Source organism: Leguminivora glycinivorella, chromosome 5 (assembly GCF_023078275.1).
Source record: "Leguminivora glycinivorella isolate SPB_JAAS2020 chromosome 5, LegGlyc_1.1, whole genome shotgun sequence".
In the NCBI taxonomy this organism is placed as follows: Eukaryota; Metazoa; Arthropoda; class Insecta; order Lepidoptera; family Tortricidae; genus Leguminivora; species Leguminivora glycinivorella.
Window position 1 is genome coordinate 5,670,827 of NC_062975.1, and position 27,553 is coordinate 5,698,379.

The window sequence follows — 27,553 nt, forward strand, 5'->3', positions numbered from 1 at the left end:
GTCAAGATAAAGCTAAGGATTGTATAGCGGGTCTGCAATCAAATATGGGTAGAATAATAAAGCTAGTGTAGAGTAATAACATTATTACAGTATAATCAACTAATACCTCCGTGATTAAAAAGCATTACGATATTAAATTTTACAATAATGATGATACACACGATACGCCGGACCAGCAATATTGAGCCATTTTATTAACTATCTCAATGGACTCTTCCTTTTATGAATGGAGCGTTCTGATTGGTTGACTCCAACCAGCCAGTACTTTAGAACCTCATCCTAATTTGAAATTGAAAATGGAATTATTTTATAGTATTTTATGCAACAGGCGTTTAAAGGAGGTCAAAAAAGACGAGTGGCGTGGGTAACAATTTGAGGCGAAGCCGAAAATTGTTATTGAGACGCCACGAGTATTTTTTGACTCAGTTAAACACCGTTGCATACAATACTTTTTCTACGACCATGCACTTAGTTTTTAATTGTTTTCTTGCATAACTTTCGTGAAATTCACACTGTTTCCTGTATGTTGTTTTGTTTCTTGTGTATTACTTGTAAACTATGTGAGGTGTGCAATAAAGAGTATTGTATTGTATTGTATTGTATTTTGACTCAAAGGTTTGCATTGTCAGCTCGGCTGCCCAAAGCCTTCTCGCGCACGCCCGCAGTGTCGTTATAAGGCGTTGCCATGGTTACAGAGCCAAACAATGCGTTTTCAGTTTTTTCGATACTGCGCGCATGCGCGGAAAGCCGGCGGACGCTGGCTTTGGGGAATAGGCCTTTATGCAGAGTTTTAAAGATCTGTGCACGACCCTGTAAATGACGAATAAAGATTCGGGAGTAGGAAAACGGTATTAAAATAACTGCCTTCGAAGCGAACAGATTAATTTAATAATTGTTATAAAATTTCATCACACGTAGAGCATGAATTTCTGAATTTCGTGTTTATTACACATTTGGCTAGTTATAAAGGAACAAAACGGAGGAGGTTTTATTTGAAAATTTCTCAGTTTCTAATTTTAATACTATCAAGGTTTTAATTAAAATATCTAACTAATTTGTTAAGAAAATTGCATTTTAAATAGTCTGTTCCTTTTCGTACCAGATAATTATTTCCTATTTCAACAGTGGCAGCGAATACTAAATATTAATAATAATCGTTTTTATTTTCCAGATAATTTTCGACCTTTTTATAGCATCACATATTACGTTATCCCTGCTTAATCTACTGATATATAAATATGAATTGGACTAAGTTTATCAATTAACGTGAGCTTGGGAAAAGGAAGTGTGCGGTGCTCAAGCACCGTGCGCTCATTATACGCGGCTGAATGCGCGTGTCGGCTAAATTCTATCTCATTAACGCTACTTTAACACCTTATAACACATGTAGATATACTCAATATTGCAGTTGCCTCTTCCGTCACTTTATATTTTTGAAATGTGTATTTTTATTAAGAAACATATGTCGTTTTTTGAAATTATCACAACCAACTCCAAACGTGGAACAAAATTGCTTTTACCTATGACTAGATTAGCGTTATCCAGGAAAAACGTTTACTGTATGGCTATCAAATTATTCAATATCCTATCTGATGACATTAAAGAATTACACCCATTGGTTTTCAAAAAGACATTGTTTAATCATTTAATTGAAAATTGTTATTACTCCATTGATGAATATGTAATAAATTGTAAATTATAATCAATTATTTAATACTAATTATTTATTGTAAATTCAAATTAAATGTTTATATATAATTAATTTATTGTCACTGTTGCGAGCTATGCTGTTTTGGAAATGTTTTATATGTATACAGAACTGCATGAATAATTATAGTGCGTAAGACTAGTATACATCTTGTATATAGTTACTCGTAGTTAAGTTTTCTTAGTTCATAAGTAAACAATATTTGTACGCCTGTCGGGGCAAAACAAGAATCGTGCTGTGGATATTCTTTTTGAACACCTATGTATATACGCTTGTTTTATGCAAATAAAATAATCATTCATTCATTCATTCAGTTTAGTGCAGGAAGGTGGGTAGCAAAGAAGATTGGCGGCGTGATGAAGTACATATATATGAGTAATGATTGTTACGTTCAGAAAGAGTGAAACAACTAAGAAGTAGAATGGTAGCACAGTAAACAATTAAACATCACTTGAGTCGGGTCTCCTTATTTTTTTTTATACTTAGTAGGCCACGATAAGTTGGCACCGATTTTGACAGCCTTGCAGGTGGAAAGGTTATTTTTAATGTAAAACTTTGGTGAAATTAGGACGTTTACACCCTTGCAGAAATTGGGGCTATCAAAATCGTTGCCAATGTTGCCTGACTCTAGATATCAGAATTTACTTTTGCGTAAACAGAACAGTCAATTATTTTCTTATTCTTACCACAATCCTCAAAGGTACACATAAAGTGAAATGTTGAGTTTTTTAAACGCTTCATCTAATAAAACTTGTGGGCTTGACTGCACTTCAACGGAATTCTTAATCTCAGGTAAACCCGTGATGCAATCCTACCTAACTTATGGAATACAATTGTTATTATAAGATAAAATGATTTCTAAAGATTTCACGGTTTATTAAATTTCTGTTTGGGCAGGTGTGGACCTTAGTTATTAAATTTTCGATTAGATATCATGTTTCGCCTAAAGGCCCACCAAAGCGTTTATTAAAACTTAAAGTAGTTATTTTGATAAGACTAATTTTAAGTGGTGACTATCGTTTTACTTAAGTTTGTCGTAAGTAGTCGTTTTACTTAACACTTTCGAAACCGGGCTCTACGCGGCGCTACGACATTTTCGCTACATACGGGGAAACCCATGTAATCGGCTACGCTTCTACGAGCGGTGTGCCCGACAGTCGGGTTCTTGGTAGCGAAAGTGTTAAGTTGCGGAAAGATAAGGGATTTGGAATATGATGGAATCAATACATTATATGACTTCTTTTTCCGCGCAGAATTTCTTCTAATATTCGAAATATGAATAATGAAACCTAATATACCCATTATAACTTAATTTGGTTAAATTTACCTGATGTAATCGAACCTGGGGGTTAATAGAGGCATATCAGGAGGTTACTAGATAACGAACTACTTGAGTTGAAGGCGCGTATTTTCAGCAATAAAACTGTATAATTTAACATAATCGTATAATATTAGAGGTGACGCCAACTTGTCCCATCCATTCCCGTGCAGGACAATAAGTCACGCTCACAATCGGGCCCAGAGCGGTAATGCGCGCACAAAGGAGGCCTGCATCCGCCGGCTTTGTTCCCTACTACAGGCGCTACAAATTACTCCAAACTTCTCATTTATACAGGGAATTAACGTATTAAGCCTTTATTTGTTCAACTCCATAAATAACCTGAACTCATAATATTGTCTTCGGTTACTGCGATAGTTACTCATGAAATAAAACTATGGAAACGGATTACGCGGTATAATCCGTTTCCATACTTTTACCTTGAACTCATTAAGTTATAAACAGCAAATAAATGATACGAAAGAAGTCATCAACACCTAACTTAAAGGTGCACAAGGTTGCAGTTGTAAATGATCTAGCGTGCGAGATAGTTTTTTAATAGTTTATGGAAGGAAACCATAGTTCATTTTTTTTAGATATCAGTGAAATTACAATTCGTCTTCTCTTAGATACATTTTCTGAAAATTGTCTTTCCGAGAATCTACTGCTATTGTTTAGGGTAAACTCGCCTCATTCGGTGACACGCCTAATTCGGTGAAACAACCAAAAATCGTCTTTCGGAATAGTGCTTCAAAGCTTGTATCACCGAATTAGGCGTGTCAGTGTCACCGAATGAGGCGAGTTTACCGTACCTATAGTTTTCCTGTGATTAATATATCCAAAGACTTTCTTTTTCATCACGTTTAAGAGCATTGCTCTTGTCGGTGGAGCAATCTCCAATTTGTCCGGTCTTCTATCAACTCTTTGAACTCCTTAACCTTCTGGTACGACTCGACCAGAATCTTTTCTATTATATGGTTAAATTGTTTGTCCTTTAGGTCTTCCTCTTTCTATCTTAAAGAATTTAATGTAAGTACCTACTCCATAATATCACTCATCCTATACCTACTCCATAATATCTCCATTGTCTTGTGACCCATTTTTCCGTTTTTAATTTTACAACCAGTTTTACCTACTTTTTAAAATCAACAATTATCGCACGAAACGATGCGAGTAACATAATTTTTTTAGATACGGATACGGAGCAAATCGGAGGCGTCCACAACTTGATACGGGGCTTGATACAATACGCAGATACGGTACGGTGATCGGATACGGTGATGACGTCAAATGTGTCTGGACCCGGCTTTAACTGATTGGCGTCATAGAAATACTATCGAGTATTTTTACACTAGACGAGTATGGTTGACTACAAATCATGGCATAATGGTGATGAAATTGGGTGAAAAACGTTACGAAACACGTGTAAGTATTTGGTGTTAACATTATTGAAGTTAAGGATTTAGGTATATTTTTCAGAGGCTTTTATGATAAAAATTTAGAATCAATTTCTTTTTTTAAAGTTTGGACGTTCCATTCCAGCAAGAAAAGTCAGGTAAAAAATATAGTCTTGTAAACTTTGAGTATTCGAGCCAAATACCAAAGATCAATAACGGGTTTAGTTTGTTCCGCTTGTTGGCAATCCTTTTCCTCATCTAAACGGTTTTCCGGTAATTCCTAAAACTCTGCAGAATGGGTGTGCCAATATTCAAACATTTTAAAGCGTATACTGGATTCTTAGAAGCCATCCATGTGGAAATTATGGAAGTATGGAAGAAACCGAAAACATTTAATCTTAATATCACTACTCACTGTCATATCATTACTTACTAGCAACAGAAAAATTATAAAGATGGGGTAAAGAGACAAACAATGGAAATGGAAAGTCAGATAGAAATGAGGAGAGCAGGAGAGAGAGGTGACTAGAGAATGTCGGGTAAATAAAATATATAAATTCAGGCAATGCACTAGTTAGTCTAAAAATCTAGCAATTAAAATGAAATGTATGGTTTTTATCAGCACTTTATCAGTGAGAATGCATAGCAACAGCTAATCTCTATCGACACGTAATCAGACATAGAGTTTGTAGTCCAGGCCAAGGCCACAGTATCTTTGATCTTTCTGGCTCAACGTCAAATCGTAAATTACCGACATTTGTGGAACGGGAACGTAAAATATGTGTACTCGTAGATTCATTTGAGATAAACTTTGATATTGATACTAGTTTGTTTATACTATCATATTGGTTGACGATATGTTGTCAAGTCTTCGTTGTCATCGTCTTAAGAAATGGGTTTAAGTAATATATTATCTATTTCGATGTTGGTACATAAATTGCCTTTATATTCGTCACGCGCAATGTAATTGCTATCGAAAATATCGATGTGAAGAAAGCTATCACCTAACTATTTTATAACGTTTATGTGTCACTTCATCACTTGTCCTGTCATAATAGTATAAGATTTACGGAGTCTTTTCCAAATTTCTGAAGACGATCATGATAAATCAAATGTTCCATTTTAACACAAAGAATTCGCAGAGGTAAACCAGGATTATTTTTGCCATAAACAACAATAACACTAAAATCCATTTTTTCTGTCTGAAAGCGTTAATTTTGTTTTCCAAACAAGCCAGAACTGCTATTAAAACATTTAACGGCGATAATTCTGACAGGAGCTAACATTCCACATTATTTATGGCCACCAACAATAACAACAGCTATTCGGGAAATTCATTTGTTACTGAATTTGAAATATTTTGGTCTAAAACAATTTAATCCGTATTGTTTTCATAGGCCAAATAAATCTAACTCTACAGTAAAACCATTCAAAATCGATTACCAGATAGAGTACTGAAGTTTCAATAACTAGCAAATTTATTAATTGCAATGTAAATTGAGGAATAAAGACGGATACTGGCTTACTTTTGCGCTTTCAACGATTTAAAAATGAGCATCACACAGTCTCACTACAGTAATAACTACATACATAAGTAACATCAGTCTTTCACATATTTTTAGAGTATACTGTGCATAACTTATAGCACTTTATATTAGTTTCCAAACATAATGTGCAAAATGCTGTATTACCATGAAACATTATTTTCTAGTCCGTGACCTTTTTTCCTCTGCTTTCTGATTCATGCCAGCAAAAATTATAATACAATTAACGTATATAGTTATATACCCCATCAGCCCCCTCATAAAAAAAGATTTATTCATAATTATAGCCATCAAGTATGCATGTATTCATACTATTCATTTCCTCAGGTTAAAAATAAATTAACTAGCAAAGAAATTGAGGCCTGTTATCAGTAGGGGCCACAATGAATCACGAAGAAATAGGCCGCGATAAAATAACCGAGGAGGTTAATGTGGTCTATGGTTTAGTAGTTTTATTATCTGTGTTCCGATTTACTGGTTGAATAACACGCAAGATAATAACAACGTGGTTGAACTGGAAGCCTAGATTTCAAATCAATTTAGCGCAGCCATATCGCTGACGAAAAAAAAACAGTAAAAAGAAGTCAATAGAATAAACAAAATTTTACCCTGAAAATTCTCGAGTAAAAGTACTTAATCCAATTCAAATGGTAATAAAAATCTCTTCCAGGCATTCTATCAGTACCTAGTAGAAAATATTGTAAAAAATGCTGTATGTAGATATTATCAAAGAGGATCGAGTATTATAGAGTTACAGTCAAAATAAAATGTGTAATCACAGTGCATAGACTGCCATCTCTCGACACAAGCTTAAAACTTTGAACCTCAGTTTTGACAATTTGACCCATATTGTTAGCATGATATATTGTGTTAAAATGTCAAATATTAATATTAGCGCCATCTAGCCGAGCGTTCCCCAAAGGTGTAATGCCATCTAGGCCACCGTACTTTTTTCTCTATGACTTCGAAGTACGTTTTTAGGGTTCCGTACCAAAAAGGTACAACAGGAACCCTTATGGTGCGACTCTGTCCGTCTGTCTGTCCGTCTGTCACATTGTTAAATATCTCGAGAACTACTTATGCTATCGATATGAAATTTGGAATAGTTATAAACATTGTGAACCTTTACAACTTGAAAATATATTTTTTTTGAATTAAATAATATATATGATAGAAAATGGCCAAAATGAAAGGGGGCAAACTGAAAATTTCAAGTAACTAGGTCAAGTGGGGTATCGTTAGAAAGAGCTCAAATTGTACATATCAAAACTATTTTTTATAATTTTTTGGTTGTGAAAAAAAAATGATTTTTGAAGGAAAATGTAAAAAAAAATACCGTTCCCCCCTTATCTCCGAAGTTTACCAACATAAATTTATGAAATTTTCACCAAACATGGCAATTATAATGAATATTACAGGAAAAATAAAATCGTACACGTATCTTGAAAACTTTTTTTTTATTTATAAAAAACCTTTCAGATTTACATTTTAAATTTCAACACCCTTGCGGGTGTTTATTGTACCTGTATTTTTTAACAAAATAACAATGAAATTACCTGCTTTCAAATAGAGGCAAAATGGTTAAAATCGGTTCACGCAATAAACAATTATTCCATAAAAATCATCTTCCATACTAGCTCGCGCGCATCAATTTACTCAATTTGCCGATAGATGTCGCTGTATGTTGAACGCTCATTTCCTACATCGCGTTTTTCCTGATATGATGAGGTCGGTTCAGGAGCGTCCTTGCGACATGTCGTAAGTCGTAAACTATTGAAGTCGAATAGTCTTGATTTTATTTGGACATTGTCTAACAATAAAATTGTATATTAAAATATTACTTGTTATGTGGGAAATTGAGTCTTGAGGGATTTAGTCAAATCTGTAGAGTTCTATGAATAACATTTTGATGATTCAACTATTGAAAGTTTGTACGGAACCCTCGGTGAGCGAGTCCGACTCGCACTTGACAGATTTTTTTTTCTTAGACTTTATCCGTCTATACGGAGTTACATATGTCTTTGATATTATGTAGGAAGTGCTTTATTTACTAGATCGGCAGATTTCCTTCAACATTTGCGATCTTAAAATGATATTTTGCAACGGTGCCAAAGAATGCCTTGACATGAAAACATTTTTTTTTTCAAGCATATCAAAAATGCCGTTTGTTTTAGGGATCGGTAATAAAAGCCGGTAAGGGCATTTATTAGTGTGATGAGCACAGATATTTGTTCCTGAGTCATGGATGTTTTCTATGTTTATAAGTATTTATATATTATATATATCGTTGTCTGAGTACCCACAACACAAGCCTTCTTGAGCTTACCGTGGGCCTCAGTCAATCTGTGTAAAAATGTCCTATAATATTTATTTATTTATTTATTTATAGGTCTCAATAAAGGTTTACTGACGATTCGCCAAAAAACGTTTCCCAAAGTTTCACATCCCAAACTATTATTCCCAAATTATCATTTCCCAAATAAACGTTTGGCAAAACAACTTATCGCAAATTGACATTTAGCAAAACTTTTTTTGGCAAGTATTTGTTTCCCAAAATATTTACTTGGTCAAATTTCATTTTACCAAATATTATTTAGTCAAAGGTATTGTTAGGCAAAATTTCCATTTCCCAATATATTGTAATTAAATGGTGCACTGGAAATTTGTTTGTTGATTTTATACTATGTGTCCAAGATTTGTGTGAAATAATGTGTATGTCGTACCTACTTTTTTCCTCCTGCTGCAAATGTCAAGGATGACAATTTCACTTACATGTCCGGATACATTCTATTATTAAGAAACCTTATGTTTTCAAGACCATTATGTTCTATTAATTATTAATTACTTTAAAACGCCATTTGCTCACTGTCAACCTAACACGCTCCTCCTCGCTTCGCTCGTCGTCGCACCTAAACTGACCCTGTCACACACGAGTTTTCTGTTACAATACTAATAAAATTATTACATTACATTTATGCCTTGTAATATTTATTGTCAAACGTGGTTTTGCATGGTGTAATTTGTAGAAACATTTTTTGGCAAAATAATTTTGTCCAGTAATATTAATTTGACAAAAATAAAGTTGAGCAAACTTTTCGTGTCCAACTGAAGCCTTGGGAATAAAACTGAAATTATCATTTGACAATTTTAAGTTAAATTTGGCAAAAAAATCTTCGATAAATTAAATTATTAATCCCGTAGAAATGAAAATGCCTAAATATTTTCGAAATTTGCGATGTGAAATTTTGACCAAACATGTTTTTGGGATATAAGTTTTGCCATTAAAAACGTTTGCGAAATAAAGTTTTGACTAAATAAAATTTGACTAAGTAAAATTGTGCCAAATGATAATTTGACCAAACAAAATCATTGCGAGACATACCTTTGCCAAACAATACTTTGGGAAATGAAACTATTGCGAAATGATTATTGGGAAATGAAATTTGACGAAACGTTTTTTGGCGAAACGGCAGGACACCCTCAATAAAAGCGGCTGTAAACGAAAATAAAAATATCAGTGATATTTTATTGGGAAAACCCGGACGCTGAACCATCAGTATGAAAATATTGTTCAGCCGTTGTTGCCACGTTGTTCCAAAAAAAGTGATTTTATATCGCAAATGTTTATCACTTCGTACAATAATTTACAAGTTTAACATTTTCAGCAGAATTCTGTTTCTGCTGAAAAAAGACGCTTACAAGTTACATTGTATTTTCAACGTAGTTTTTGTAACGTTGTCTTAACTTGCTCATTAAACCTGAAGTGGAATACATCGCAGAAAAAAATCACCGTTTGATACCCACTCGACCCAATCGTATTTTTTCTTTAGGTATGAAATACATATACTAACACATATGTTCAAAAATACTGATAAATCTCACATGTGTATACCTAATTAACGTTAGAATAAATTGATACATAAAAGTAAGAGGGCTCCTTCATTTTTTACCTCTAAGCGCACGTGCGTCGTAGGCTATTCTTGGACGCGGCGGGAGGCGCTCGATGATATAAAGATGCATACTTTTGTGACAACTTTGATCGAAAATATTGACACAGTCTAAAAATATTGACTGTGTAAAGCCAGACTTAAAGCATCGAGACTGCAAAAAGTTCACGTCGTTTTACTTGAATATAAAACTATTAAAAAGTCAACGACATCTAGTACGACCGCAGCGCAGTAAATGTCATCGTAAATACATAATGTCCTTTTAAAAGCCAGTAACAGTCTAAAGTTGATTTAACCCGAGACTCCTAATGACTACCATTACATTGAACGTTACCTTCTGTAACCCTAATAGAAAAAATATCTTGAATACAAGATAAATTGCTGTCAATTTAACTGACAAACAGAAATCTGGCTATACATTTCGAGTTATAACTCAAGGGGAAAAGACACTATTTACTCTGGCGGACCATCGGAAATGTCAGCTTCGAATGCGAGCGGACAATTTATTGTTCAATTTTGTTTTTTATAATGACAAGAGCCAAATATATTACCGTTTTTCCAAGGCTAAATGTATTGATTCGTTTTTATATGATATGACAAATAATGGGTAGTTAGTTCTGCGCGGTATCTATTTCACAATATTGAGTGAAAAGTTGAAAACGTGGAAACCGAAATGCTATGAGAATATTTTTACTTCAAATTCAATGCATTACTTTATTTTGAAAGTTTAATATTCTCGTCTGTCTCGTTTAGCTGAGTTTGACTTCTCAAAATAAAGTCTCAGGTTTTAAAATTTGCAAGTTCAGTTTGCAAGTTATTCGTAGGTGTCTGTTTTATAATGTTATTGGCTGTCTAGGAATTGACTCGCTAAATAAAAAAGAAAAATAAAAGTTGACCATAGACTCAAGAACACAGGCACAAAGCACAATTAGGTGGAGTGAGGCGAAGGCCGGCCATTGTGGTCGAATAACTGGGGACCTTTGCCTTCCTAGTTTGATCTATTTGAATTGATTGCTTCCGCAACTAACAGCGCCACAATCTTATGTGGTTGACGAAGGAACTAAACATCTCTACATACTCATACTCATACTCATACTCATGTATTCATAATATTCTTAAAATATTACATGTCAACAACGGAATAAATTATTTTGTATCATCAATTCAAAACATATTTGTAACATCTATAAAATTAAGAGTCAATATTACAATAACAAATATTATGTAGGTTACATTTAAATAAAATTACAATTCGAATAGAATATTTTGAGAATGAAATTGATATGATAGTACAAGGATTATGAATAAATTATTGTTTAGTGGATATGTCAATGTCGAATAATTGCGTTATATAATATCCCCTCGTGGTCTTGCCACTACCGAATGTGCCTCATGGAAGATCAGCTTCATGAGCTTTGCTTTAGTTACTTTGAATTATCCTGACAGTCGTGGAATCTAATTTTCGACCCGTTATGAACGTTGCCTAATCTCAGTGACTAATACATAATTATATCCTTTCCGAGCTTCAGATTGATTGAGTAGATGTTAGGCAGCGAAAATGGGCAGTAGTGCTTGCTTTTCTTCTGTTCATCGCAGTGGTTTGTTTACTTAATTTACTTTTGTTTCATTGTTCTTCCTTTTCCTGATATTTTTTCTTAATTACATAGATTCTATCAAAAACTAACGACAAAATTATTAGCGTTGGGAACAGCGACATCTTTGAGACAATTTTAACAACCAACTTTAATCAGTTCTTCAACCTGACCTAGGTCACACTACGTAACAAATGATTTATCAAAGCATCCTGATGAGTTACAACTGGAGAAATGCCGTAGACACAACTCTAGATGATTCCCCACTTTCCTATACCATATAATTATGTTATGTTATACAATGACAATAGAACTAAATGTTTAATAAATAACATCCATTGCAGCAACAGTTGCTAATAATTCGCCGGCATATTTCTCAAACATCCGCCGTGGAGTCCAAACATTGTGACGTCATTTAATTATGACAGACGACCTGTTGAGTCACGGAGACTTCTAAACTTTAACTTCTGTGGAAAATTCGATATTTAGGGCGTGATTTTTGAAGGAAATCACCATTGTCTTGGACAACGGCTTCGGATCTACAGCGGCGTCATTGGGACTAATGAATATGTCAAAAAGATTATGGAAAAATAAGACATAGTTGATCGAGGAAAGCTCTTAAAATACAGGAAGTGGTTTTAGCCACCTGCAATATTTTTTGAATATGCTACGAAACTTTTGCTAAGGGACCGATAACTTGAAAAATAAAAAAAATGAAGTTGATTATTTTATGGGACAGGTTAGCAAGTTCATGGCTAACTCTGGAGCCATCTCACAGTAAGAGTTGCTCAGTTAGGCGTTACCCATAGAGGCACATCGTAAATGATTGCAGATGCAGGCGGCTTAATTTTCACTCTGTAAACATGATAAAAGGGCAAGGGATAGCTCGAACACTATTACTATAATAGCATTAAAAACCAATACTTTTGGTATTTAAGGGTAGGTATGCATTTTACCTAGGAGTGTAATATGCTTTCTTAATTTTATGTTTCAAAAAAAACATTGGAACATGTTTGACCTTATATTTTTAAAAATCTGGGTCAAAACCATACTTCTCATAAAATTTTACACAATTTAAAACTTGAACTAATTTACATTTGAATCACTTGTATGTTGTCCTTCATTAAACGAAGTCTGGAAACGACCTCTGTCAAGACAGAGAGGTGTAAAGAGGGACGGCAAGTGTGACGTCATGCACTCCTGCGCAATCTGGCAACGTCGCCTCCAATGTTTTGTAAATAGAATCTCCGTTGGCGATTGTTGTGTGAGCGAGGAACCAAGCTGGAAAGGGAGGGAAGAACTCGAAACTGTAGAAATGGACTCTATGTCTTTTGCTTAAGGATTTTGGAGCATGATTCTTATGTTGAAGCTTGATTTCCGATATTAGGTTTATTACTACCTATTTGTGGTGGAATAACGGGTCATATTTTGTAGTTATGGTGTATGTTATTAGGTGTCGTTAATTAGTTTTCGGAAAGCTCTCTTGTAGGTACATTCATACTATTCTGTTCATTCATGCCAGTACTTATCCAAAGTCTAACAAGCAAAAATAACGTTCAATATATAATTTTATTGGGAATAGGTTTCTCCCTATATTAGGTAACAGCGCGGGATGGTCCAACCCAATCATAGAAAGAGCGGGCTGACGTGGGCACTGAAATTCAAGGGATGCTTTTTGGGATACACCTAGGTAATCTAGTATGAATTTATGAATTGAGAAGTATCGAAAGCCAATTTAGCTAGGACCCTAAATAATATCACAGATCGTGATACAATATGGATCTTTTCATAAAGATCAGTATTAGGGGCACACAGGATTACTTGTACAAATGTCAATTTACGAAATGTTTTTTTTCTAACTCGCAAGGTTTCATATATCATAACTCTGTCTACAGTCGGTTCATCTTTACTTGTCCTATCATGTAAACAAACGAAACGTCAAATATGATCAAAGACAATTACTAGTGATTGGAAATGTCGATAAAATGATGTATTACCGATAATTTGTAAATAAACGCTGCCAACGTCATCAGAGGATTTTCAATTTTACGTCACACAATATCTGTGTAAAAACCAAAATTTAACTAGGTTTCGTCACATTTGCAACAATCCTATGGAAAAGGCTAGTATAGTATTCATTTTATAGTACCTAACATTAACATTAATATAACAAAAAATATACTTATAGTAAAATATTTATTGTAAAGAGGTAGGAAATAAAGCGTAAAGAAGTCTGTTAATAAATCTGATAAATTATTGTAATTAATATCAACGTACTTTTTGCAAGCTATACAAACTCAAACGTTAATATCGATCGTTCATAACGATAAGTTGTCATCCCAACATTACGACTCATAGACAATTTAGACTTCGTAATGTCAGGAGTTTGTAATGTCATCCGTTCGTAATTACAATTATTGATGAAAATCGTTTTAGAAATGATATATTTCGGTGGTTTTTTGATTGATTACAATACTTTTTGAGTTTATTTAAGTGTATAATACATTTTTAGTGATGGTTAATGTGCAATTCCAGAGAAAAGTGAGATAATGTTTTCCAGCAGTGTTTGTGTACATGATTGGACAAGTAAGGTTGAACTGAGTGTAGACTTGACTTGACAGACAGTGTACCAGACAGTCAAGTATTAAACATATCTAGGATATCATATCTAACAATAAGCTACATTATGATAAATTCATATCTACTCAACAAACGCTCTAAAAAACCAAAACAATGTATTCTTTCCACTCACCGCGCAATCCGAATTTTTACAGCAAAAAAGCCGAATTTAATCTCGCAACGTTCCTTTATAGCGCTATTAAAGTTTCCAGACAAATAATTAATAGGAAACAATAGGGAATTTAATAAATAAATAAGTGGGGGTGGTTTGGGCGGGGTCGTTGCCTCATCGACCGCTCAGCCGCGCTGCGTATCGAACCTTCACCGACAAGAACGTAGATATGTACTAAAAGCTAAGTATGTACCTACCCTCTTTTTATATTACTACTAACTTTTTCCCGTGGCTTCGCCCGCATATTAATCTAATCTTGTTTTCCTATACAAACTTTGGACCCCCATTTCACCCCCTTACAAGGTGAATTATGAAAAATCCTTTCTTAGTGCTCCTCTACACCTTCTAAGGAACCTACGTGCCAAATTTGGAATATCTAGAACCAGCAGTTTCGGCTGTGCGTTGATATGTCAGTCAGTTTCTTCTTTTATATATTTAGATTAAATCCTGTAACTAATTTAGAAAGAAAGTTAACGGAAACGAGAGAAATACGTGAAAAACATAAGATTTGTACAATGAATGACGTCTAATGATCATAGCAAACCGTCTTCGTTTCCTATACCTTCAAACTATTAAGTACTATCACAACAAATAAGAAATGTAGATTGTAGACACAGTATAGTAGTAAATAAAGTAAAAGCGGTCCATATTCAAACTACAGATGTCACTAGTATGTAAACTGATTTACAGACTAACTACGAACTTACCTTACACAGCACAAAACCACATATTACAGCAAAGCAAAATAAAGAAAAGAAACTAAAAAGAAAACAGCACGGCAATTCTTTAGATACGACATCTTAAAGGAAGAATAATAAAAGAAAGAAAAAGTAGGAAATTCGCGAAAGAAAGAACGCAAAAGAAAAGACAGAAAAACAGAGAAGTGTGAAGAAGATAACAGACCATATTTACCTTGATGTCTTGCAAGACCTGGAACCAACAATTAAATACGAATTAGTTTTGTGTACGCAGACAACTTAATTGCAATTTAAAATACTATATATCTATACTTAAAATCAGGAAAATTTTAAAAGGATATAATAGGCGTAAGAAATACAATATTGATAAGTGTTTTCCGAACGAATATTATGGTTTTAGAAGCCTTACGTAAGGCAAGCAAAACGGTCGTAAGGGTAAATAAGATAACGATAAGCAAGGCAAGATGTAATCGGTACGAATAGTACCTCTATTCAATATTACAACGTTATTGAAAAGATTACACGTGAGAATAGAATCAAAATAAGTTTGTAATTTTTTTTTACTAAAAATTCGATGTAAATATCTAACCCGCCGCTTCGCGCGAGCATTATAAGTATAAAACCTTCCTCTGGAATCACTCTATTAAAAAACACATCAGAATCCGTTGTGTAGTTTTAAAAATCTAAGATACATACGGACGTAGACATACAGACAGCGGGAAGCAACTTTGTTCTAAGTAGTGATAAAGACAATGAATAAAAATAAAACCCACCATACGCCGAAAGTGGCTCCCAATCAATTCAGAAATAAAACCGAAAAAAAGAAATGACAATCGGCCGTCGCAATCAGAAAGAGAAAAAGCGGAAAAGCGGGCGGTCTCGAGAAAAGTGGCGTGAGGGGTCGTTGACCCGACGGGCCAGCACCCGGGCAGGCCGGGTGGCGGTAGGTCAGGGATGTTTACTACCCGTCACGGATTACGTTCGATTGACTTAATAACTTGATTTAGGATATCGTTTTTTGATCGGACTTGGGTTTATATAAAGAGGCGTATTCTGATTTAAAAACAGGTTTTTAAAGATATGAATATGATCTGTCAGTATGAAACGTGACGTTTCTATTATGTTTTTATTATGTATATCTATGTCAAATAAATATTTTCTATTCTATTCTAAATGAAGAAATGTCACTTTTGACATTTGTATAATAACAGATAATGCATGCGCATGAGAGTCAGACTTCAGTACATTTTCAGTCAAGTTTAAGATAGATATATGTAAGAGCAGTCACTTATCTGTGTCTGTGTAGCTGACATACACAACACAAACATCGAAAAACTCAGAGAGATATCTTCGATGTTGTTTGACGGTAGGCTAAGTTACCCGGTTATTACAAGAAACTTTAAAAGTCTCCTCAATATAGTTTCTTGAAAAGCTTTAGAGCAGCTTTTAGTTTCGAGGTATCACGGAGATCGGCGGCTTAGGAGAGCTTTGCCACGGTAAGGAAGGCTGTGCTCTCAACAAGGAACATTTGTAAGTTGCTTAAACCGATTTATTACTATTTTCATCGTTTCCCGCTTTAAATTACAAATAAACGTAATAATAATAACTCCATAAGGCAGTAAACTACAATAAAAAAAATCGATAGCATAAGTAGTTCTCGAGATATTTAGAAATGTGACAGACAGACGACGACAGAGTGGCACCATAAGGGTTCCTTTTGTACGTAACCCTAAAAGTTTAAAGTCTATGCGTTTCATGACAAACAATTTGCACATTCTTAAAAGTATTTTTTTATATTTTGTGCTCGTATGCAAAGTTGACATTTTTAAAGTCTTTTCCGGTCCTAAGTCATCATACAATCATCATACAATCACGCCTGTATCCCATAAAGGGGTAGGTATTAAAGCTTCAGGGCCACTCTTGGCAAATAAGGGGTTAAAAGAAAACGAAACTGTGGCATTGCAGTGACAAGTTGCCAGCCTCTCGCCTACACCACAATTTAACCCATATCCCATAGTCGCCTTCTACGACACCCACGGGAAGGAAGGGGGTAGTGAAATTCTTAACCCGTCACCACACAGGTAAGTTCTAAGTCCTTGCTGATTTTTATTACTATCAAACGAAAATTAAGAAAACCGGTTAACATTCGAATAAATTACTATCTGAAAGGTCTCCTAGATTGTTCATTACTTTTCTAGTTGACAGTATTGTATAAAACTCGCAATTTTTTAAATATCTTTGCAGGCCGAATCTACTGCAACTTCAGAAATCAGGAATTTTCAGTAATAAAGAAAGGAAGATCTTCCGCAGAAGTTCCGAGAAAGCAAACTTACAAGAAATCCAATCAAGTAGATAATGAAAAACGGAATTAAAACGGTAAGGACAATGAGCAAACTTCATTAGAGATATTCTTAAAAAGCTTAATGCAAGATCACAGGATTTTGCTTTAATTTTTCCTTTTGCCTTTTATGATGCTCCCATACTGGCTGTTATAAATGTTATATAACATTATATTATGTGACAGGGACATCGCGATGGCATTGGCACTACACTGTCCCTGTCACATAATGATATATAACATTTATAACAGCCAGCGTGTGCACCATTATGATTAGAAAGGGAGGGTTAAACTAATGATGTGCAAGTTGCGGAAACTTTCCAAAAAAAAATTAAATTTCTTGAAAAATTTACGAAACTTTCACGAAAAATAAAGGGAATTTAAATTTATGAAATGGAAAGTTTCCATCCATACAATTGTCCATACAAAGTGTGGAAAGTTTCCGAAGTTTTCCTATGTGAAAAATTTAGAATTTTGGAAACTTTCCGTTGGCACATCAGTAGGTTAAACAGCTGAAATGGTTTTAATGAAAGTTACTAAATATGAAAATAGTTTTACAAATTACGCATTATGTATGTGTTTAATATCTGTGCTCATCACACAAATAAATGCCCTTACCGGGATTCGAACCCGGGACCGCGGATTAGCAGGCAGGGTCGCGGACCGGTCGTCAAATATCATTTAAATTAGTGCAGCAGTTTAAGATAACAAACAGACAGATATAACTGCTTTTGCATTCACAATATTAAGGCCCACTTGTACCAACGAAAATGGAGGGTTAACCCGAGGGATAACCCACCATTTTATATGGCATTTGACAGATGACAGCCCACTAACCCTGAGTTAAATGGTTGGTGCAAGAGGGCCTAAATGATTAGTGTCATTTTTGCACCATTGCTCCAGCTTTGGCCATACATATTTCGAAATAATTGACATTTTACTACATTCTATCTTATATGTAGCTATTTGAGTGTATAAACAAGATAGTTAACAAGTAGCCCAAGTATATCAAATCACGTACGCGAGTGCCTTAACCCGGTGTAGATCGCGATCGCGGCCCTTTCACGGTACCGTAGTTCAAGGGCCGTCTGGTCCCCGTCTGCTCAACTAGGGTCGACACTCGTAGAAATCATTTATTAAAGATATATTTGAAAATGTATAATAATTTTTCTGATAATGATATTTATTTACACAAAAAATTACAGTTTACATAAGACCAATGTCCCACAAAACAGTTTACACGGGATCGTGCAGTCTCTATATAATTATCCGTTTATCAAACCCCAGTATTTTGATGTAGAAATGATTTCTTTTATTTTTAACTTTAGTATAAAATCGTTACCATATGATGTTCAAACTTTAAAGTAGTTTTTGTACTATATTTACAGTTTTAAACTATTTTATTGGCAAGTGTAAAACATTTCCGTACCCGTACCGTACCTTAAGATATGACGACAATGATATTTGTGGCCAGGATTTACGTTGCTTAGCTAAATTGTGTAATTACAGTGGCTAACTAACAAAAACACTACTGAAACACAATCCACAATATTTCATGTTTCGTGTTTACCCGATCCGTGACTAAATAATTCATATTTTATCTTCGTATAAATTTGTAAAATTATGTAATCTTTAGTGGCGTGGCGTTGACTACTAAAATGCAGGATGACAAATGGCCCTTTCGCACGCCGCTGTTTCAAATACTGTCTGGTATCTGTCTGGTAACGTAGGGTTACCATACAAAACCAGACGGTTTTCTTAATAAAACATTAATTTCTTTTGTTTTTATTAACTATATAGGCATTAAATTTGTGAATTTAAATGTCTTCATTTTAAAATGCCATTTAATGGTGAAGATATAAGAATAGTTGGCAACCCTAGCCACACGCGTGTCCCATGGCATATTTCACTTCGCCACGTCGCGAGCGGACGTGTAAACAGGAGAAAGTCCCCGATTTAAAACACGAACACAATCGACCCCACGGGAAAACGCCACAACAGGTGACGGGTACATTACAGGCGTACATATTGCATAGGTGACTAGTGTTACAACTTGCCCCTATAGGCGACAAGTTCGTGAGCTTTGATGATTGACACTACTACTAGCAATATTGGCTGACGCATTGTACACAAGTAGCCCAAGTATATCAAATCACGTACGCGAGTGCCTTAACCCGGTGTAGATCGCGATCGCGGCCCTTTCACGGTACCGTAGTTCAAGGGCCGTCTGGTCCCTGTCTGCTCAACTAGGGTCGACACTCGTAGAAATCATTTATTAAATATATATTTAAAAATGTATAATTATTTTCCTGATAATGATATTTATTTACACAAAAAATTACAGTTTACATAAGACCAATGTCCTACAAAACAGTTTACACGATTTGACTGTGGGATCGTGCAGTCTCTATATAATTATCCGTTTATCAAACCCCAGTATTTTGATGTAGAAATGATTTCTTTTATTTTTAACTTTAGTATAAAATCGTTACCATATGATGTTCAAACTTTAAAGTACTTTTTGTACTATTTTTACAGTTTTAAACTACATATTTTATTGGTAAGTGTAAAACATTTCCGTACCCGTACCGTACCTTAAGATATGACGACAATGATATTTGTGGCTAGGATTTACGTTGTTTAGCTAAATTGTGTAATTACAGTGGCTAACTAACAAAAACACTACTGAAACACAATCCACAATATTTCATGTTTCGTGTTTACCCGATCCGTGACTAAATAATTCATATTTTATCTTCGTATAAATTTGTAAAATTATGTAATCTTTAGTGGCGTGGCGTTGACTACTAAAATGCAGGATGACAAATGGCCCTTTCGCACGCCGCTGTTTCAAATACTGTCTGGTATCTGTCTGGTAACGTAGGGTTACCATACAAAACCAGACGGTTTTCTTAATAAAACATTAATTGCTTTTGTTTTGATTAACTATATTGGCATTAAAATTGTGAATTTAAATGTCTTCATTTTAAAATGCCATTTAATGGTGAAGATATAAGAATAGTTGGCAACCCTAGCCACACGCGTGTCCCATGGCATATTTCACTTCGCCACGTCGCGAGCGGACGTGTAAACAGGAGAAAGTCCCCGATTTAAAACACGAACACAATCGACCCCACGGGAAAACGCCACAACAGGTGACGGGTACATTACAGGTAGAGATGGGTAGGGGTGAGTAAATACTGAGTATTTACCCGTAATTTACTCAAAGCACCGAGTAAATACTCGTATTTACTCATTTGGGTGAGTAGAAACTGTTACTTAAAAATAATTTAAAAAATGAGATTTAAGTACTTAGTCGTGTTTATTTTAACTGTGTGGACATGTTTAAATGATATTTATATTATTAGAAGCTTATGGGAGTCTTAGTTTGTCGAAAAAGAGGTAATCATTGTGAGAAAAAATAGTGATAATGTTTAGCTAGCAGTTTCGTTTTAAAAAAGCAAGTATTTACAGTAAAAGTATGAGACTTAAATTAAATTGATGTTCTATATAACGGCATGACGTTCGGAAGTGATTGTTAATGTGGCACTTACGACCTTTTATTAAGGGTTTTCTAAAGAAAACTCAAAAATGGCTCTGTTGATGACGTTTAAAGTACTAGTTTTGTGTTTTGTATTATATGGGCAATAATTTGACGGTTTCTGGATATTTTTCCAACAACGAATTCGAAAGTTATAAAGGTATAAACATTATTTTAGCCTTAATTATCGTTTTATTCCAAAACTGTTCATATTATTAAAAAACTTTTTTAGAAACATTCTATTTATTTTTAAAGACCTATCAGATGATGTATAACACACTGGTAATTTCTGAATTTTATTTTTGTAAAAAATAGTTACATGTATGGAGAGCACATCTTTAAAATAAAATTCATATAAATTTGATTACTCAACTTAGTAGCCGATAACAAAATACAACAATATTTCTAATTTGTATTTCCATTTCAGCACGCTAAATAGTTTATACCCATCAATTTGAGTAAAAACGAGTAAATACGGGTATTTTGAGTAAATACTGAGTATTTACTCGATATTTACTCTTGAGTATTTACTCACTACCCATCTCTAATTACAGGCGTACATATTGCATAGGTGACTAGTGTTACAACTTGCCCCTACAGGCGACAAGTTCGTGAGCTTTGATGATTGACACTACTACTAGCAGTATTGGCTGACGCATTGCATTAATATACTTATTACAGTTAGGAGTATTCATGTTATCACATTCTTTTTGGTGGTAAAATAATAATTATGCAATAATTCCCTTATTTTGACAATTTGGTTTTGGAAGAATTGGAGGGCACCCAAACGCGCATCGTTGAAATTGAAAAGGAAAAGTGCCATTTCCTATTCGTTTTTTTTTTCTTAGGATTGAAAAGATCATCGCAGAAGTAGGCATTAGGTTCCAATCTGGCACTAATTGCAGCAATATTTGATAATTACACTATTTTAACAATAATAATCTGATACCTATAAACTTCAACTTACAGTGAGTTTTTTTTCCTTAAAGAATACTTGACTAACAGCATGAAGATCTTAAGCGGCTCATGGAAATGACCGTCCGGGTTCACTCCGGATTCTATTTTCGAACACGATCCTAAAGGGACACGAGGGGCATTGATTACGGTAGCCCTGCGCGTGACGTTTCAAGGGCGTCTTGCCCCCGGGAATATGATCCGTGAACTGTTTGTAAACAACGAGGTGAATGGCCGATTGCTGGGGCATTATCCCGACATCAAGATTTTGAATTTTCTAACAGATTTTCAGCGGTTCCTAAAACAAGCGGTTCAAGGCTCGTGGAAATCATTCCTGGGTCTATTTATGAACGTGATCCTAAAAGTCGTGTCCTTTTAGGATGACTGTGTCACGTTTCAAGAGCGTCTTGCCCCGGGAATGAACTATTTGTAAACAATGAGGTAAAGGCTGATACACTGGAATCATGAAAGATTTATAATTTCTTAACAGCATTAGGGCCCATTTAGACGGTACGAAAACTCGCATACGAGTTTTATTACATTGCGGTATTTGATGGCTGTGCAAAATTGTATGTAACCTCAACAGCCCGCAATGTAACTAAAATCGCATGCGAGCTCGCACGCCGTCTAAATCAGGCCTTAAGACTCGTGGAAAAGGCCGTTCACAATCATGTTTTTAAAGAGAAATCGGATAACATTTATTAAGGTAGTGCAGGACTGCCTTAATAAAGTGATGATGGAACATGTAATGTAAAAAATTAAATCCGTCGACATAAATTGACAAAATAACTAAATACAGACCAGACTATGAGTATGATAGTGGCCGTGCAGAGATATCGGCCAAGGCATATGTTGCTGTGAAGGGGCTGTCTATTATAAAAACGTCGGTTACTCACGAGTCTCACGACGCAGGAGGCGATCACAATTCAATCCCCATCGACATCTCAGCAGTCGTTTATAGGTCGACAAATTAACTGAACACAGACATATACTATTATGATAGTGGCAGTGCAGAGATATCTCGCCCGAGGCATATGAGGCTGTGAATGGACTGTTTGTAAACATGGAGGTGAACGTTCGATTTGGCTCGATATCGTTAATTCGGTTTTTGGAGCGCATTGGGGCAGTTGTGGCTAGGAATAAAAAATGTGCTCGAAATCGAACCACCACTGTAGATTTTGGGTTTCCATTTTTGGAATTGACACAACACTATCAGATGATTGATGATGATTCTACTTTCCTTTTCACATGTATTTTAAATTACTGAATAAAAAACATTAATTCACAGTTTCTGATCTTTAGGACTTTGCTTGTGCTTTAGTGATTAAAAGGGTCCCCAAACCGTGTGCTGCCGGTCAGGACAATCAGAACTGTCAGAAGTGGCGCCGTAAGGCAATCGTCCATAATGTCCATACCAATTTCCATGTTACTATTTCGAATAACATAGATAGGTAGGACGCCTTGATAAAATTTTATATTCACCTCGAAATAAAGTCGATAAGGACCTACTGCTGTAGTCCATTAGCAACTATGACATGAATGTAATACACGGGACACTATTATGCGGACATAGCTGCAATGCAATGATGATTGTTCATTATAAAACGAATCCTTGCACCGCAAACATTTGTTTCACACTACAGTATATTTGTGATAGAATGAATCCCGTCCTCGATTTCCCTTCCCATCAAACAGCATTCTAAACGCTTGTAATAGACACGTTTCACGAATAAATGTTGCCCTCGGTGACAGGGGCGTGCCGAGCAGACGGCGCGGCACTCGCGGCAACCGCCTCCGCATTTTCCATTCCATTCACATTACACCACGTGCGAATTGCATTTGTTTACCACGCTGTTTATCTCACGCAGAAAATGCTGGTAATTAAGCTGTTGACTGGACGTCCTATTCACGAACATATTTGAATGGGAAAAATTTGAAGTGGACAGGGAAACGCATATGAGCGGCATTGCCTTCAATTTAGACAACTTTTTAGCTCGTATAGGCAATGTCTTTATTTACACGGACTGGTTTTATCTTTTTCACCACACCAACTGTTAAAGGCTTACTTTGCTATTCGAAAACAGATAGCAAAATTGCATTTTATCCACAAGAGTGCAAAGTAATTTCATACAAATTTTAACTTGATGTCTTAAGCTGGCTGGTAGAATTTACCTATAAATGATGATTTTGAATCATAAATATTGAATAAATTGATGGATTTGATTTAATTTGATGTTTTATAGTTAGTATTTTGTTCGCGTTGGTGTGGTGAAAATTTTTGTGTTTCACTCGGTGGCAAAGTTTGTTTAACCTTCGTGCCTTGAAACCCTCGCAACGCTCAAGATTCCACTTTTTGAACCACTCGCTACGCTCGCGGTTCAATATTGGAATCTTTCGCTTGCTCGGGTATCAATATTGGCAGGTGCGGTTAAACAACTACTTTGCCCCCTTGTAAAACAAATAACTATTTTTCGATATTTATTTCATTACGTAGGAATGTTGCGACTCTAAATCTTAAGTCAATATCGCGATTTCAGTTCGCAAATGTAAGCTACTGATCGACCTATGCATAAAGGGAGCACAGATCATGTAAATAGGACAAGAATATAATAGTTGAATAGTAATTAGCATTGTTGTGCCATATAAATAGAACAGTTTGCGTTTCATACGTATGTGTAGGGTTTATATTTAACTTGTAATATAAGTTAAATATAACATAACATGTTGTAATATAACATCGAAAATATTGTCAACCATGAATAGGTGCTTGATATTTTTCTACTACCACTCAGAAAAAATACCCTATTTTAAGTGATTCGGCATACATATTTAAGTGAGTTATTAAACAAATATTGTCCTTAAAACTTCAACTCGTTAGAAAGCGGTGAAAGTAAGGGAACTTCGACCTACTTGTCCCCGGCCCTTATGTGTGTAAGTAAGTAAGTAAGTAAGTAAACACTTTATTGTACAGAAAAATAATACAGCACATAATATTTAAAATAAAAAGTTTCAGTACAAAGGCGAACTTATCCCTTTAAGGGATCTCTTCCAGTTAACCTTTGAGCATTTGAGGGAGAGTTTGAGACGGTAGACATCCACACATGTGTGTCACAGTTTGAGCGATGAATGCCGTCAGAAATGACTTTTTCGTGATTTATTACCCACTTTTAGAATGTAAAGCAGCCATTTGTCATAATTATGGAGATGCATAGAAAGAGTTATGTACCCACTCATACTTCCATACGGTTTCTTGTTAAGAGCTTTTTGAACAGCGGAGGATATTTCAATGTCTTCTTAATCGGGACATTTATAGTTAAAACCGCAGAGTAATATATAATTTATAGTTCAACATAAAATAATTAGCGAACAAATTATTATCTATAAAAACGTCTTATAGTGTTACTAGCTTTTACCCGCGGCTTCGCTCGCGTTAGAAAGAGACAAAAATACCCCATGTCACTCTTCATCCCTTCAGCTATCTCATTTCAAAAATCACGTTAATCCGTTGCTCCGTTTTGCCGTGAAAGACGGACAAACAAACAGACACACACACTTTCCTATTTATAATATTAGTATAGGATTATTATAAACTTTGTCAATAACAAATGTCATGGAGATTGTCAGAACGTTTGGTATTGTTTTCGTTTGTCGAATAAAAAAACTAATAATAACACTTTTTCTCTTCCGCAGAAACTTCTTAGCTATAACGAGAAATATTTCCCAGTTTAAAAGCTTTCATTTGAGCTTTTTAACGTATTTTACATCAACTTTAAAACGAGTTTATTGTTAAAAACAAGTTAGTTGAACCGCAGTCAGCTAATTCGGGTTGAGGCGAGCTCGTTGTGTCAATTAGGCAAGCTGGATGACTACGTGACAGGATTATGTGGCTATATAGCGAATTGAATGTAGTGTGCGAACTGTGCGATTGTCCAAAGAGATTAATAACATGGTTTTGATTAAGGTATGGCGTCTGCAACACACGCGAAAAGCTGGAGATGGCAGGATGACCGCCAAGGTAAGCAACTGGCCGGAGATTGCTCGGAGACGAATGGAAATCGAGTAGGACTTTGCCCAGCTGTGGGGCACTGTATACGATTTAATAATTGCACTATTGTAGATTCAATTGACTTAAGTAAATGCCTCTGCGGTTGGTTTCGGCACCGCGCACGCGTCCTATAAGCCTGGAACCCAATAATCCCAAAATATGGGGAAAAATAAATGTAGGATGACTACAAGAAAATTAATAAAAGAAATGAATGATACTATTAATAAATAGTACCTTAGTATGATTAATTGTCGTCACTCCTGTCATACTTTAGAGCCAATAAACTTGCTTGCAATATGTAGGTACAAATAGAAACCGTAGTCTTACATTAGTTTACAAGTAAACACGATTCTAAAATAACAATTTAATAATCATACACAATAAACCAAAATAACTGTTTCCTAAACGACAAATGCGATAAATCACGTAAAACAAAATATCAGTATTTACTCGCAAATGCAAAGAGGAAAAGGCATGCACGGAAAGTGAAAATTTATAGCTTTCATCGTACATTTTCCAATTACGGGACTCGGTGGCCATATTGATTTTCGCTTTTTGCACCAGACGGGTTTACTGGGGGCTTACATTAAAAATTCCGACGTGGATTCATGGCTCGCCGATACTGCCAATAACTTTTGACGGCGGACTTTAAACTGCTTTTTAAAATAAAACAACAGTATTGCGACGTTGTCTGGGGCTATAAAGTTAGTGGGCAAAAGAGCAATTTGTTTCGTTATAGCCTTTAACTTGAGCGCTTTAGTTCTTAAAGCACAATTCGATTAGGCAGTAAATTGGCTTTTGCCGAAAGTTAAGTGTAATCTCGGAACAATATCGAATAATCTTTTTTCAATTTCAGACTATCAAGCCATGAATTAAGCGCATAGGTTTCACATTTAAATTTCAATTACATTTTTCTTCTAGATTGTTTTTATTGCCAGTAAAATATTTCATATTGTAACGTTTCACAAAATTAATCTCAGTTTCAACAACCATAAGCTTTATTTTATGGGCTCGCATGAAAGGCAAGAGATTCCAATCCTTCTCTATCTAACTGCATAGAATGACCGTATTCATGACTGACGCTAAGGCGAGAGAGGGAATCTAATGTGCATGTGTAAGACTGAGACGGCACGAGATCGAAACTCGAGGTAGGCAGGGCCTAAATCTCGTTAAGGTTTACGAGGTTAACCTAACATAATTTAGGAGTATTTTGACAACTTTTGTTACAGCGTACGTCGGAAATGACAATGGCCTTGGGCATAAACGTTTAAGAAAACTCAATTACATCGAAATCATGAGATTTTGGCGTTTTGCGACGATGTTTAACGTAATTCGAGACACAAGGGAGTTTTCACTGAGACTGGGCTTTTAAAAGTCTAATGATGCTATCAGTTTCATTTGTCCCTTGAGAATATGTTGAGCTAAACCTAGAATGAGCCATAACTCGAGCTTTTCTCAAGGAACCTGAAAAAATATGTAAGTTCTTGATATTGTCCTTGTATTGAAACCTTGCATTGAAAGACCAAGTCAATCACTTAGGTGATGATTGATTGGAATCTCTAGCCGAGATTTGCTCTGGAATCATTTAAAAATGTGGTGATCGTTGTAAATTTTCAGGTCTGTTGTTTTCCAGTGAAGCTAAATAGCGTGGCACGACCGCATCGCCACGTGTTTTTATTT

The 27,553-nt window shown here is 35.2% G+C and overlaps 1 protein-coding gene across 1 annotated transcript in view; it reads right to left on the bottom strand.

Annotated features, from left to right (window-relative positions):
* LOC125226459 (DNA N6-methyl adenine demethylase) overlaps nt 1-27,553 on the bottom strand; it is a 158,759-nt gene that overhangs the window by 37,365 nt on the left and 93,841 nt on the right. Inside the window, 1 exon segment of the mRNA XM_048130444.1 lies at nt 15,201-15,227. Coding sequence (XP_047986401.1) covers nt 15,201-15,227 — 27 coding nt within the window.